The following is a 14,238-nucleotide window of genomic DNA, read 5'->3' on the forward strand; positions in this document are numbered from 1 at the left end:
AGGTGAGCAGGTCCACATCCACACCCACATCTGCCTCTCAATAGCGCTGCATAAAAAAAGCAATAACAATACAACACTGCCTTTTCAAGACAGCATTGTTAAACAGATCTACAAGCTCTCTTGTTCTGTGGTCACACTCACATTTCACTCTCAGCTCTACCATCTGAGCCACCTCGCCTACTGGCAGCCATTTCTAATGGTCAGACAGAAGTAGAAATCTCCCCCCTTGTTATGCTTTCTGGCAATGCCCCCCTTGTAATTATTTCTTTCTTTTACTCTCTCTCTCTCTCTGCCTCTATCTCTCAGTCCCTGGCCTGTATCCAATCAATATTTTCCTTATCTTTTACTTAAAGGTAAATGCAAGTGTTACACTTTTTTACCAGCTGAGCTTGGCGAGTTAGTTTTACTGGCTCGTCTCACTGTGCTGGTAAGTGCAAAGCAATAATTATTGTGTCAGATTGCTAGTCAATGTTAAGGCCTGTTCTTTGAATCATGTCATCTGTCTTTCTCTTGTTGTCTCTTCTTTTCTCTCCTTCTCTCCATCTTTCCACAGTATTCATCCCTCCGTATATTTTTCTTTTCACATTTTTCCTTCACTGTCTCTCTGCCTGTTTTTCTCTCTCAACCATCTCCCCTCCCTGTGCTGACTCATCCCTGTCCTGCTCTGTGATGAAGATACCCTTCTCCTCCCAAACGTGTTATTTCACACATCGGTTGTCAGCGCGTTTGTGCCGTTGGGCAGCCGCTAATGGATACATTTGCAGTGTTTATGATACTGATGGATATGGGACACGTGACGTGTTCTTGGAAGAGCGGCCGATGTGTTGCACGGAGTTCGCCCAGAAACATTTCTGTGGAGGGCTAGGTGTGTGTGGGCCTGCTCTGTTTGAGCAAGATACTATACCTCCAGGCATGCTTTTTCGCTTTGTTAACGCCTGCCTGATCTCAAAACAACAACACAACGTAATAGCAAGCAGGGCTTTGGGGAAACCCAATCTGGGGCCAGTCCACCAGCAGGATAACCGAGGTAGCTGGAGAACTGCGCATGGGAAAACCCGGAACAGCTCTTTTTACTTCAGTCCATGTTACAGATCTGGGCGGAGTCTGGGTTTTACTCAGTTTACTGCAGTTATCCAGCTAAATCTGTAATCCTGCTTTGTGGAACAGGTCCCTGATGTTATCAGGTATCCCAGAGTGAGCGTGAACTGCTCTCCCAGTCATTGCCTTAACACTGCCGTCGGCCACTTGACCTGTACAGCCCTGACACAGTCACTCAGGTGTAATGACCACTGCTCTGTGCTCTACCTTTGTTCAGAGACAGATACATTCTGACTTTGAGGTCAGCAAACTCCTGTCCAGAGTGTTGTGGGAGTTACTGTGGTGCTGCGGCCTGCTAACCAAGGCTCTGTTCCGTGAAGCAGGATTCCTGAGTTAGCCAGATAACTGCACAGAGTAAAACCTGGAACAGCTTCTTTTTCTTTTCTTTTTTACTTCAGTCCAATTTCAAGACTTGGGCAAGGTCCGGGTCTCACTCTGTGCATTAATCCTGCTAACTCGGTAATCCTGTTTTGTGGAACAGGCCCTAGGTGTTGGTAGGGTTATGGGTTATTGGAGGGGGGGGGGGCAAAAGGTTAAATGAGAGTAGTGTGTTGTAAAATTGTAAGTACTGCAATTACTCTTTGATTGGGGAACATTCTATCAAAAATAAATAATGTGGCTACGGTTATAATCTTCAATCTCAGAAAAAAAATGACGTTATGTTTATGTATCCTCCACACAAGCATTCATATACAGAACCTTTGCTGCTCGTGTTTCAGTAGCACCTGTTAAAAATGCTGCATTATGGACAGACTGTTGATAGCAATATAGCCTTTATTATATATTATCAGAAAAGAGTCCCCCGCCCACCAGAACACTCCAGAGTTCAATATTAATGCAGAGTAAGAATTTTATTTCTTAACAGTTACAAAGAACAAAATATTTTAAAAGCATCTTTATATTTTACATAAACTGTACAGAGATGACATTTATTTGATTCTAAATGATTCTGGCACAGGAACTAAAAAGTACTTTTATTAAATAGAAAACTGAAAATGAATTAATTTTGATGAAAAAAGATGTAATATTCCATTTGTCTACTATACAAAATAGAAAAGACTTGGAGCTGAAAATGGAATCCATAAAATTGTACCCTGATACAGTGTTTAGGCCTCTCAAATTATCACAGAGTATTTTACAAAATAATGCGATGGCCTCGCCATCTTATAATAGCTAAAATCTTGGCCTCTTTGGTTCCATCATTAGGTATAATACATTTGAACAGAATTCAATTTGCTTCTATAAAAATAACTTTGTTTTCAATGGCAGTTTTTTTAAACTAATCACGCAACTTTTCAGTGCAAACATTGTAACAATCATTCGCTTTGAAGAAAGAGCGAAAGATTACAATTCAAGTATTGATAAAAGTTAAAAACTACAAAAGTTCAGTTTGTCTGGTATGGGTCAATACTATACATTGCATAGCTCATGCGGCACTTATTTTAATAGAACAGTGAGCAAGGGTAGGTGCACCACTTAGTACCCTTTAAAAGGCATTTCAAATCTGCAAGTGCTATAAAATGTGCATTTTAGGAGATTTACAAGTGCTATGCTGTTCCATAACCAACTGAGCAATATGGCAACTCTTCACTTCGGCTGATTGAGAAGAGACAAAGTGAGATTCTTTGCATCAGCTGTTTAAGTACATTGGATATCTTTTTTTAAAGGATGCTACAAACCCTATGAGCAGGGGAAGCTTTATGATGTGACGCAAGGTCCGTCTCTCTGTATTTACAGCCGGCCTGCCCACCATGTCTAACGGTTCCACTTCCTGGGTGCGAGACAGTCCGGTTACGCTGTCAGTACTTAGTCTGGCAGCAGTGTTAGTTCACGACCTCTTCCCAAGACAGGTCTGAGGAGACTGGAACGTTTCAGATGGCAGGTAAGGAAAACTGACAGGACAACTCCCATTGCTTCTGGTCGTTCTGAATTTGCCATACTGTAGGAGTGTTTCACTGGGAGAGAAAAAAAGAGCGGTGATGTATTATTCCTTGTCAGAAGTGCTGATGTTGTTTTCTAGAGAAGTTGTTTCAGTGTTGAGCTGTCAGTGCTTTTTGTTGTTTTTTTTTTCTATTTTTTCTGGAGAATAAACTAGAAAGAGGCTAAGTGAGTATTGGCAGTCTGGTAAACCTCCTTCATTGGCAGTCTCAGGCTCTTTCCGTCCTCATCAGAATGTCGAAGAACTCTCCATTTTTTGTATAGAAATGGCAAACTAGAAAAATATAATCTGACGATTACTATTCTCCTATACATCCCTTTGACATCAAGACCTAAGGTACCTCTGCACCTCTGCATATGTAACATTGGGATTGGCTTGCGTGCATGCAGGCGGAACTTATAGGACATATTTTCCAGAGGATATTAACAAACATAAATATATGTACACAAGTGTTCAAACGTGCCTGTGAATGCGCATGAGCGTGTGTGCGTGTGTGTGCGTGTGTGTGTGTGTGTAAGTGTATGTGCGCGCGCACACATGTAAGTGCGTCCATGAGTAGAGAACATCTATGTGTCTGTGTGTATACACGCATATATATGTATATAGTACAAAAAGAAAAAAGTTCATAAATATTACTTTGTTACTATGATTATTTTCGTAACGTTATTCTTGCTCCCCGTCGACAGGAGTCCGGGAGTAGTCCGAGCCTCAGGCGCACCCGCACTCCTCCACGATCATGTTGGGCACGTCGCGCTTGACGATGTTGTACTCGTCGTCGAAGTAGAGCATGGACATGGTGCTGAGCCGCGTGGGGATGCAGCAGGAGTTCATGGAGCCGGGGCTCATGCCCCGCATTCGGTACTGGTTCACCACCGCCGTGTGGAAGGAGGAGGCCGAGCTGGGCACGCCCGCCATGTAGGCCGGGCAGCTGCCCTCGCAGTAGTTCCCGTAGTAGCCGGAGGGGGCGATGATCCAGTCGTTCCAGCCGATGAGCCTGAAGTCGATGTAGAACTGCTGCCGGCAGCAGAGGCCACCTGTCCCGTCGCACTCCAGCCCGCGCTTGCGGATCCGGTGCTTTCCGTCGGCCAGGCGCGCCTGCACCACCAGAAAGGGCCGGTGGGACTCGTCGTCGGGGGCGACCAGGACGGGCAGCACGGCGGCCGCCTCGCAGGCCTCGCAGCGCACGTCCAGGTCCTGTCGCCGGTCGCCGCGCTCGAACACCACCCGCACCGCCTCCGTCAGGGGGAAGGTGTGCCAGCCGCTGCGCTTCAGCTCCACCCGCTTCTCCACCAGGCCCCACCGCCCGCCCGCGCCTGCCGTCTGCTGGTAGTACACCTTCACCGTCACCTTGCGTCGGGAGCCCTTCTCCGAGGCGGAGGGCAGCAGCTTGAAGTACAGCCACAGGTTGGCCTGGGACACGTACAGGTTCTGGTTCCCCTCGTTGGAGATGAGGAAGTGGAAGCTGGACTTCGACGATGACAGTTCATCTGCGGGAGAAGAGAACAGAGGCTTCAGATTATCTTCCTGGTCTGCATTTACAGCGGACAAAATCCTGCTTCAGGTTCAACTCATTTCCACATGGTTGGCTCATTTTAACAGAGGAACTGCTTATTTTATTTTAAAATCGATTAATGGCATGTTAACTAAACTGTTTCCTGACCATGTTTTTATTTGTTGAATATTACTGTTCCCCTTCCCTTTTTCCTATCACCTGTAAATTACCGCATGCATTGAATTAGAAAATCAGCCTCAGGAAACACAGACATTTTTGTTGCCTTGGCTGAAATTAGGCATTATTCAGAGTGGAGGAACATTTCAGCATACAGTCCCAAACTAAGTAACAAAGAAGACCTCGCTGCAGGTCAACATTAAAACCGGGCCTGGGTCATGTAAGTAATTTCTTTGGATTCAAATACTGTTATATGCTTTACTGAGCTTGTCTAGTGTATTGGAACCTAAGAAATACTCAGAAAGTGCAAACCCAAAGCTTTCTGGTCCTCTTGCACCAGGCAAGATCAATCGAGCATTGTATTTGAATCCGAAACAATTACGTATTTGACCCAGGTCTGATTAACATGCAGTGTAGCTACTGCCTTGGCCCCTGTTCACAAAGAGAAGGGACCCATCAGCCGATGACGCGAACACTGACCACCACCGGACAGACAGATTTACACTGGACTCATTCTGGATGCTGGGCGGACAGAGGCAATGCCCAGAACCCAATAGCACCACACAGAGGCTCCCCTCCCCCCTCCCCACGCCCACTCTGAGGGACCGGCCATGACGGCTGGTGTCGAGAGGTCAGGCCCGCTTGGCCGAGAATCAGGGTGCGCAGTGCAGTTGGGGTGGGCTAGACCAGGAGAAGGTTCAAAGGGTTCACTGTGAACGCACTGAGAACCTGGAGCTGAGTGAGTCTTAGGGACAGGGGCACAATGCACCCTGCGATGGCACAACCAGCCTGGCACGGTGAGTGTGCCCTTTTTTTACCGCCAAAGTCCGACAAGCCGAGCAAGAAGAACCAGCCGTTTGCTCGACGCGAGCGTTTTTACCCAGTCAGCACCGGCTCCCCGGGTGCCTTTTTCCAACAGTGTTTGTCTTTGCAGTTTACTGTGTCTTTTTTTCCCTCTTCTGCTAATCACAGCATTACAGTCTTAAAGCTGGACCAAACAAAAAAACATATCCCTCTGTTCTTCATCTGATCTGAGCTGTAATCCCGAGAAGGGGGTGGGTGTCGGGGTGGGGGTGGGTGTTTGGGAGGGGTACCTCTCGGGGCTGGATGAGATGATTAATTCATCCCTTCTTGCACAAACTGATTTGACAGGGTCAGTGTCAACAGCTGGCCCTAATGGATGACCTACTTTAGCTGTCACTCAGTTTACTCCACCCCCCCCTAACTGTGATTTACACCCTCACAATGCTACTCAAACCTGGCAGCCCTGCTATTCGTGAGGGTATATTTCACTGATATAACTGTACACCCTATATACATTCAGCGATCACTTTATTAGGTAGACCTGTACACCAGCTTGTTAATGCAAATATTTTATCAGCCAATCATGTGGCAGCAACTAAATGCATAAAAGCATGCAGACGTGATCAAGAGGTTCAGCTATTTTTCAGACCAAACATCAGAATGGGGAAGAAATGTGATCTAAGCGACTTTGACCATGGAATGATTGTTGGTGCCAGACAGGGCAGTTTGAGTATCTCAGAAACTGTGGGATTTTATTGCACAACAGTCTCTAGAGTTGGCAGAGATAAAAAACATCCAGTGAGCAGCAGTTCTGCAGGCAGAAATGTGTTGTTAATGAGAGATGTCAGAGGAGAAGGGCCAGATTGGTTGATGCTGACAGGAAGGTGACAATAACACAAATAACCATGCATTACAGCAGTGGTATGCAGAAGAGCATCTCTGAACGCACAATGCATCAAACCTCTGGATGGATAGGCTACAGCAGCAGAAGACCAATAAGTCTAAAAAATAAGTGTAATAAATACCAAATAAAGTGCTCACTGCATGTATACACTCGGTGACCACTTTATTAGGTAGATGTGTACACCAGCGTGTTTATACAAATATCCAATTAGCCAATCATGTGGCAGCAACTCAATGCATAAATGCATGCAGACATGGTCAAGAGGTTCAGTTGTTGTTCAGACTAAACATCAGAATGGGAAAGAAATGTGATCTTAGTGACTTTGACCGTGAAATGATTGTTGATGCCAGACAGGCTGGTTTGACTAAACTGCTGGTCTCCTGGGATTTGTAAGCACAACAGTCTTTGGAATTCACAGAGAACAATGCGAAAAAGTGACAGTTCAGAAGTCAGAATGGCCAGACTGGTTCAAGCTGTATACAGTATATGAACCAAAACAAAGTTGAGATTTTAAGCAATTGATTCTTACAGGCCATTGTTCCTCATAGCAGACCTCTCACCCAGACAGTAGATACCCACAGCTTTTCTCCAAAGGCTCTGTAAAGCTGGAGAGATGCACCACATTCCTCCCTGTGTCCCGACTCTGTGATTCCCGCCACAGGGCTGAGACAGCGATGGCTTTGGTATGAGTGGCCTCACAACATAGTGCCGGGGAAGAGAGGGGAGGGGGCGAGCTGATCATAAACCTGGTCTAGCTGGTGTTTTAGCAGTTTCAAAGCATAGCTCCAGCCAGGAGTTGGTCCGGTCAACCAGCTAAACCATGGCCAACCAGCTAAACCTGTTTCTGACACACTGAGAGTGCCGACAGGGTTCTGCTAAACCATGTCGAGCAGGGAGCTGGTCTGAAATGGTCAATCAGCTGTTTCAAAACCTAGCTTGGGCTGTTTTTTTTCAGCTGAGGACTGGCTCTGCCACCACACTGCTCGGCACCGACCACATCTGCACAACGCATTCGGCCTGATGCTGAAGCACTGGGCTACGCTGCATACTCCAATGAGCTACTCATTGAGCCCCTTCAGAGACCACAAAATAGAACCAAGAGTTCCACCTGCTTCCACCTGATTTATCAGTTCAGCTGTAGAGAACTGATAACAACCTCAGGCCTGATTTGAGCAGCAACATTTAGTGTACCCCCTTTTGAGCTCAGACTGCAGAAGCCAACAGCTGCCAAAATGGAGCTATTCAGAGCAGACCACAGGTTTGCCAGTACAGGTGGGATGAACCACGCTGAAGACCAGACCTGGGTCAAACACATCGTTGTTTTGGATTCAAATACTTTTCTATGCTCTTGCATGGAGCAATTGTAAAGTGTATAAAAGTATTTGAATCCAAATCAGTTACATATTTGATCCAAGTCTGAAGAGCCTCCTGTTACATGACATTTGAGGAGAGGAAAAGGGGGAAAGAGGAGAGAAGAGAGGAGGGGAGAGGAGAGGAAGGAAGAAGATGAAATGAGGAGAGAAAAAGGAGAGAGGAGGGGAGAGGAGAGTACTGGAGAGGAGAGAAGTGGAGGAGAGATGATAGGAGAGGAGACAGGAGGTAAAGAGGAACAGAAAGATGAGAGGAGAGGGGGAAAGATGTGGGAGGAGAGAAAAGAAGAGAGGGAAGGGGGAAGGGAGGTCTGCAGGGTCAGCAGGCCCCTCCAAGTGCTGAGCACTTGTGCCGCAGGCAAGGGCAGGACGGTTCCTGGGTGGGCCCTCCAGTGCCCGGGCGTGTCCCTGCCTGCACTGCGACACAACACAAGGCAGGTAATCTCCATCTCATTACTCAACGTCTCCGTCAGCAGGAGACCACACGCCGGCACCTCCATGGACACCAGCAAAACAAGCAGGGAGGCTCCGCTGTGAGGTCACCGGGGCTGGAGGTGAACTGCACGGGGCTGCGGGGGGGGGGGGTATACTCACATCACACTCACGAAGCCTTGAACATGACCTAACACTGGCGCCCCCTGACCCCTTTCTGCACTTATTTGTTTTCCCCTTAGCCAAGCCCCTGCCCCCCTGTTCTCCTCTCCCTGCCTCCCCCCTCACAAGAATGCCTACAACCAGGTCAGGCAAGATGTGTTACACAACAACAAACTCTCCTCTTGAAGGAAAGAGTCCTATGTGACCGATGGGTCTCTTTAAACTGGCATGACCAGGTCCTAATCCAATATTTGACACTGATACTTTAGGATTTCAGGGAAAAGGGGGCAAAAGGGGGCAAGCGTGCCTGTCCTCTCCATTTCGATGATAGCAGAGATACAGGATCTCTCACTATTTGCCCACGGGTGTTAGCAGAGCCACAGAACTGGCAGAGGTCCTCATCATCCCCAAGGTGGCTGAAGCATTGAGGGGTTTCAGCTGCATCCTAGAAGATAACATTTAAAAACTGGCAACCACACAATAACTGGAGGGGTAGAGGAGGCTTGAGTTGGGGGTTGGGAGTTTGGGGGGATTTGGGGGTTAAGCAGGGGGTAGAGTGCAGAGCACAGGAAAGTATGGTCCTGAAGCTACTGAAGCCTTGAGGAACATTCTGGAAGCCCTCTCACATGCAACTGATTGTTATGGGGTTACAAATTCTGACTGAGACTTTCATCTCTGCAAATAAAAAGCCCCAAAAATACAATTCTACCCAGGCCAACTGGACCGTGAAAAACATTTGTTTTACAACTTTCGGCAGGACTCTGTGGTTTCACCTTGAATGGTGACCAGTGATCTTTCTTTCAGATAAAAGCACAAAAGTGAATTAATTCACTGCTATTGGATACCAGGCAACAGAGGTGATTCCTGCAGTTACTTGCAATAAGAAAGGAAAGAAGCTGCTCTGCCCAAGGTTTCCTGAACACTGTTATTTTATTGTGTTTTTATTTCTGGGTATTAAAACTCAATTAGTGTGAGTGTGCTGGATTGGTTAGACAGCTCAATTTTGAGCTCAGTTATAGTTCTCATTTTCATTGAGAGCATCGTTCTTTCATGAGAACTTGCTTGCTGCATCACTGCAAAAGTAAAATGTAAGATGTAGCGTATTTGACTACTGCAGTTATATATAGTGTATCCTTGTTTCGTTTAATCAATTACACAGTCAATTTAAAGTCAAGATACATAGCATTCCCCTGAGTTTCCATCTAGAATGTTACGATTTTTACAAGCTTAGAGTTGGCCATGCACTTGAAACGCAACCCCATTCGATTCGAAAGTGTTAAGAAAATGAACGGGGACTTAAACCCATTGTGAACGAAGTACCCATTCAAAGTCAAAAGCGGGGCAGATGCGTGTCCAATAAGGGCAGGGTTCTTATTTCTGCCAGAGATCCCAGCTAACGCCGGCTCTGGGGCAATGGAGCCGATAAAAGACAAGCGTCTCTCCGCTCCGAGTGGCAACAGTTGAACGCACATGGGCTAAGCAGGTGGCACCATTGATCATTTCAAGTCCCCTTTCTGCGGCGTCCCCGCAAATTGTCCCTGGAGCTTGTCACAGCGCCATGACCGCCTGGCAGTCACCACACTCAGGTTAATGCCAGTTGGCCCCGCGTCAGAGAGAGGGGGCCGGAGCCAATCCCACAGCCGAATACAGCACAAAGGTTCAAAGGTGTTGTGAATAATGTGAAAACGCGAGGGGCTTGGAGAACATTTGAAATGTAAAAACATTCTTCAAGAAATCCCGATATAGACACCAAATCGTTTGCTCCCGCCTTACGCAACTGAAATAGGCTACGTTTTGTACATTTTTGCATTCGTGTTTAAATAGTTTAAATTAAACAATGACATGACGTAGCTGGCACGCGGGTCGCTCTTCGGAATCCTCTATAACTGCACTCGAATGTCACGAATATATCAAGGCTATTCTATCAGAGGTAGCTAAATGAGATCGCCAATGCGCGTTTTCTCCATTTAAAATATTAAATAATTGTAATTTTATTATTAAATCGCAAAATGCCTTGTGTGTGATGAAACATATGTGATGCAGTATTATCTGACTATTACTATTTTAGTCTGCAGGTAACGTGCTGTGAGTAATAGGGGTGTATATCATCTCTGAATTGGGGGAAAGAACCTATTTTGCATCAGCTATATAAGCGTTCCTGGGAGTCGGATGGAAGTAAATGGGCAGCTGAAGTTTCTTTTTTCCCTTAAAAGGGAGCTTTATATATCGGTGCATTGATGCCGCAGCGCAGCTTTTTTCCTGAAATGAGATTCAAAGCATCTACTCTATTCCCTGGACAACGAGAGGGGTCATTTGAGGTTCTTAGAATAGACATCGCCAATTGGGGACTGGGCTACGCTATTACATTAGCTTTTTATTCTCAGATAAATACTGCTTTATGGGAAATTCTCATTAATGTGAACAAATCCTACACTAAATCGAATCTACGTTGACACACCTTGTCTTGTGAACAGTTAGTGCATTGCAAAGTATTTCTTAGATTTTATTGCATACATGATTTCGATGCGCTGAAGTCTATTCCCCTCTCTGACTGACTTCACTGTCTTCATCAAGAGGCAGTGAGTGTATCCGTTCTTCCACCAATTATTAAGGGCCAATTTAGACATCTGACAACCATTAAAATATCATATTTCAAGGAAAATATATGTATTATAATCAACATTTCAGAGCACCCTGCACGGATGACTCGTTGAGTTATTCGCATATCGGGGATGCTGGGAGATTATTGCCCTGTACCGCCAAGTTTAAGAAATCATAAACACTACAACAAATGCACTGTAATGACCCGAGGTTTAAACAGCTAATTTTGTGATAGAATAAACCTTCAAGTTCCATCTGAATGACCCTGGTCATTGATGTTTAGGGCTATCCTAAATTTAAAACAAATGTTGCGTTGACATTTGAAATAAATTAATATTTGGGGTATTAATTAATATTTGGGCGACTAGTAGCCTACAGTAGTAGGTTAATATGTTTTTGCTTCATTTAGGAATATCCAGAGTCGGAACGCAAGGAACGACTTGACCGTGACAATGCATGTGACCGACTATGAACCAGCTTCTTGTTAACCCTTTCGCGACAGAAGACCCTGTAGCAAGCAGTGTTGGTTATACTAATGGTTTTAAAACCTGTAAGTAAGCATGCGTTTGCGCTGTATCATCATGATATTCAAACATACAATGTGCGTGGAATGAGAAGTTTTGCTTGATGTTTTACGCACCTGATTCCGCGAAACTGATTATCTCTGAGGTGTCCTCCTGCACTTCATTATTGTAGGTAGCGTGTCCGTCTAGGTTCGGTATCTCGACCCTTCCGTCCTCCCGCACTTTCCCAGCATGAAGCTTCCTCAGCGCTGTCACCATCGCAGCTTTCGGGATGGGGTGAGTGATGTTCGGTCTTTCCCTCATCTGCAACCTGTTCAGGATATGCCTCTTCACTGCTTCCAAAAAGTCTATGTCCATCCGGCCCGATTCTTCTGGTTGTCCAAGCCCACATGAAGCGCACGTATCCTGGGACACCGTCTGAGTCTCGGTCCCAGGCGCCGGCGTACAGCGGATTGAAAGTACGCAAGCCACAAAGCAAGCCACTTTAACAAAACACCTTTTCATTTTCCTTTTCAAAAGTTATTCCCAACAGTGGAAATAAAGTATTTGAGTCTCAGTCACAACTGAGTATACAGAAGAATCTTCAAGTTCGTCTTCTCAGTTAAGTCCCAACTCCTTGGATAACCCCCAAGGACTAAAATTAGTTTGAGAAAAGGAAATCGTTTCGTTATCAAATCTAGTCCATATAGTGTTGTCCAATATCTTTCCGTTTCCCATGCGACGCAATATATGCTATTGATACGATTCAATAATAATATTCATGCTAGAAAGTAATTCCTTTCATTTTCTTTGATAAATTGATAAACGGTTCAGTCTTTGGTCATTTGGAATGCAAATCAATGGAACTCAGATGGACAGCACACAGTGGCTTTGCCCTCGGTCTCAGATTTGTCTGAGTGAATGAACAAGTTGACTTATAGCCTCCAAGTGCAACTCCAACAGAAAAAGAATGTTGACCAGAGAACTTGAAATCTGCACCTTTTATAGCAGTTGAATGGCACTTTAGCGCGCCTGACGCGTCACGCCATGGTTTAACAGAAACATGGAAATAAGCGAGTACAAGCATATAAACCAAACAAAAAAAACTTCTTAGCCTTGCAAAGCTTCCGAAGACTGTTGAGCGGAAATTCCAGGTTGAGAAGGGGTAAAAAGAGCCGTTCATTTAAATCATTTCTCCCCTTTCGCGGTTTGCAGAATCCAGTTTGTCACTCGCCATCCACTTATTTCTTCTGTTTGATCTTTGCCGCATTTGTTTGAAACAAGTGATTTTTAATTTCCGATCTGCGAACTGGTCCCGCGGTGTGTCTAAATGCGTTAGCAAAAAAGATGTAATCTTCGGATCGGCTTTTTTCCTTTCAGTCACGACATTGTGCCACAATACACCGAAACTTTTTATACAGGAGTAGAAACCACGTGACGTTCCACCAACTGGACTCTTGGTATTTAGAAGGGATTATGCCCAGGGCTAAGGTAAACTAACTTCCTTGTGCAGCAGTCTCGCAGAGGAAATATTAAGGGAAAATAGCGACCTGAGCTCATTTGATTTACAGTACTAGACATACATGGATCTGGGTATATTTAAAAACATCCACATAAAACAACGAGAGGGAAATCGTCAAATGATGTAGCTCGATCGTAGCCTATATACTTATAACTCATATGGGAGACTTTGTCCTACGACCAATCCTGGCGTTCGAAGGTATATTCGATATTAATGACACAAAATCAGTTCAAAAGAGAACATCAATTAGAAGGTAGACTGCTGTTGAAAAAGTTACCACTGGCCATTGTGAAATGACTGACTAGGCTAATATTGAGATATAATTGACATCCTAAAATTATATGAAGTTTTTTATGACATTATCTGTTCACATTTTTTTCAGTCTGTAGCAACTGCATAGCAACTGCATTTATTGCCATACATTTACTGGAGACCAATAATTTTAGCCTAATACACAATAACGTAATTTAAATATATATTTGCTCAGTTTTGCTCAGTTATTGTTGAAATGGTTCCAGTCGACTTATTTTGTCTACCCGTCTTAAATCGATGTAACGGTTTCAATATTCCCATAGGTTATAATGAAGAAATATCACTATTCATAATGAAAATCAGCCTCCAGTGCGTTGTGTCGGTACAAATAGAACGTTTTAATTAGGCGGTTAAAGAGATCTTTTGTGAACGCGAAACCAATATGAAAAGTCTTTTGACAGCGAGCTGCGGCCCCTTTCATTTGTAGTGGTACTATTTTCGACCATCCCTTGTGACAGCAAACATCTCAGGTGTCATAAACTTCTGGCGGGGAACGCTCCGCAGGATGTGAGGCGATTCTTTGTTGCCTTCAGGTAACCTATAAAGTTTGGAGTGGGGCGCCAGTGACACGCGGTCACTGTGCTAACCGTGGCGTTCCAACTGCTCTCCTGCCTACTTAGCTAATTAAACCCGACACAGAAAACGTGACCACCTAACACACAGAGGTCTGTTTTATTTTCACTGCAATTCGCAGTGATTTCTTTCACTAACAAAGAAGCATTTGTATCATTGATCCTTGCGGACAGACAGTCTCAATTCTTCTTAGATAGCCTAACTTCTATCAATTTGAGAGTAGTTTTGCGTAATCACGCTCATGTTCTTTTATTTTCAGTGTTTCTTTTCAGTACTAATTCAGTACAAAAGTGCTGTGTAAATTCATGTTTTGAGGATCTAACTTTACACTTGAAATGCCTCTTAAATG

At 44.8% G+C, this 14,238-nt stretch overlaps 1 protein-coding gene across 1 annotated transcript; it reads right to left on the bottom strand.

The window, feature by feature from the left end:
* Window positions 1-1,934: 1,934 nt before the first annotated feature.
* On the bottom strand, window positions 1,935-12,855 carry LOC133124450 (inhibin beta B chain-like). Its single transcript, XM_061235673.1, has 2 exons — window positions 11,620-12,855; window positions 1,935-4,524 (listed from the first exon to the last, which is right to left on the bottom strand). The coding sequence occupies exons 1-2, from the start codon at window positions 12,005-12,007 to the stop codon at window positions 3,746-3,748; spliced, it is 1,167 nt and encodes a 388-aa protein (XP_061091657.1). The 5' UTR covers window positions 12,008-12,855; the 3' UTR covers window positions 1,935-3,745.
* Window positions 12,856-14,238: the final 1,383 nt, after the last annotated feature.

This window comes from Conger conger, chromosome 3 (genome assembly GCF_963514075.1).
Source record: "Conger conger chromosome 3, fConCon1.1, whole genome shotgun sequence".
NCBI classification, from domain to species: domain Eukaryota; kingdom Metazoa; phylum Chordata; class Actinopteri; order Anguilliformes; family Congridae; genus Conger; species Conger conger.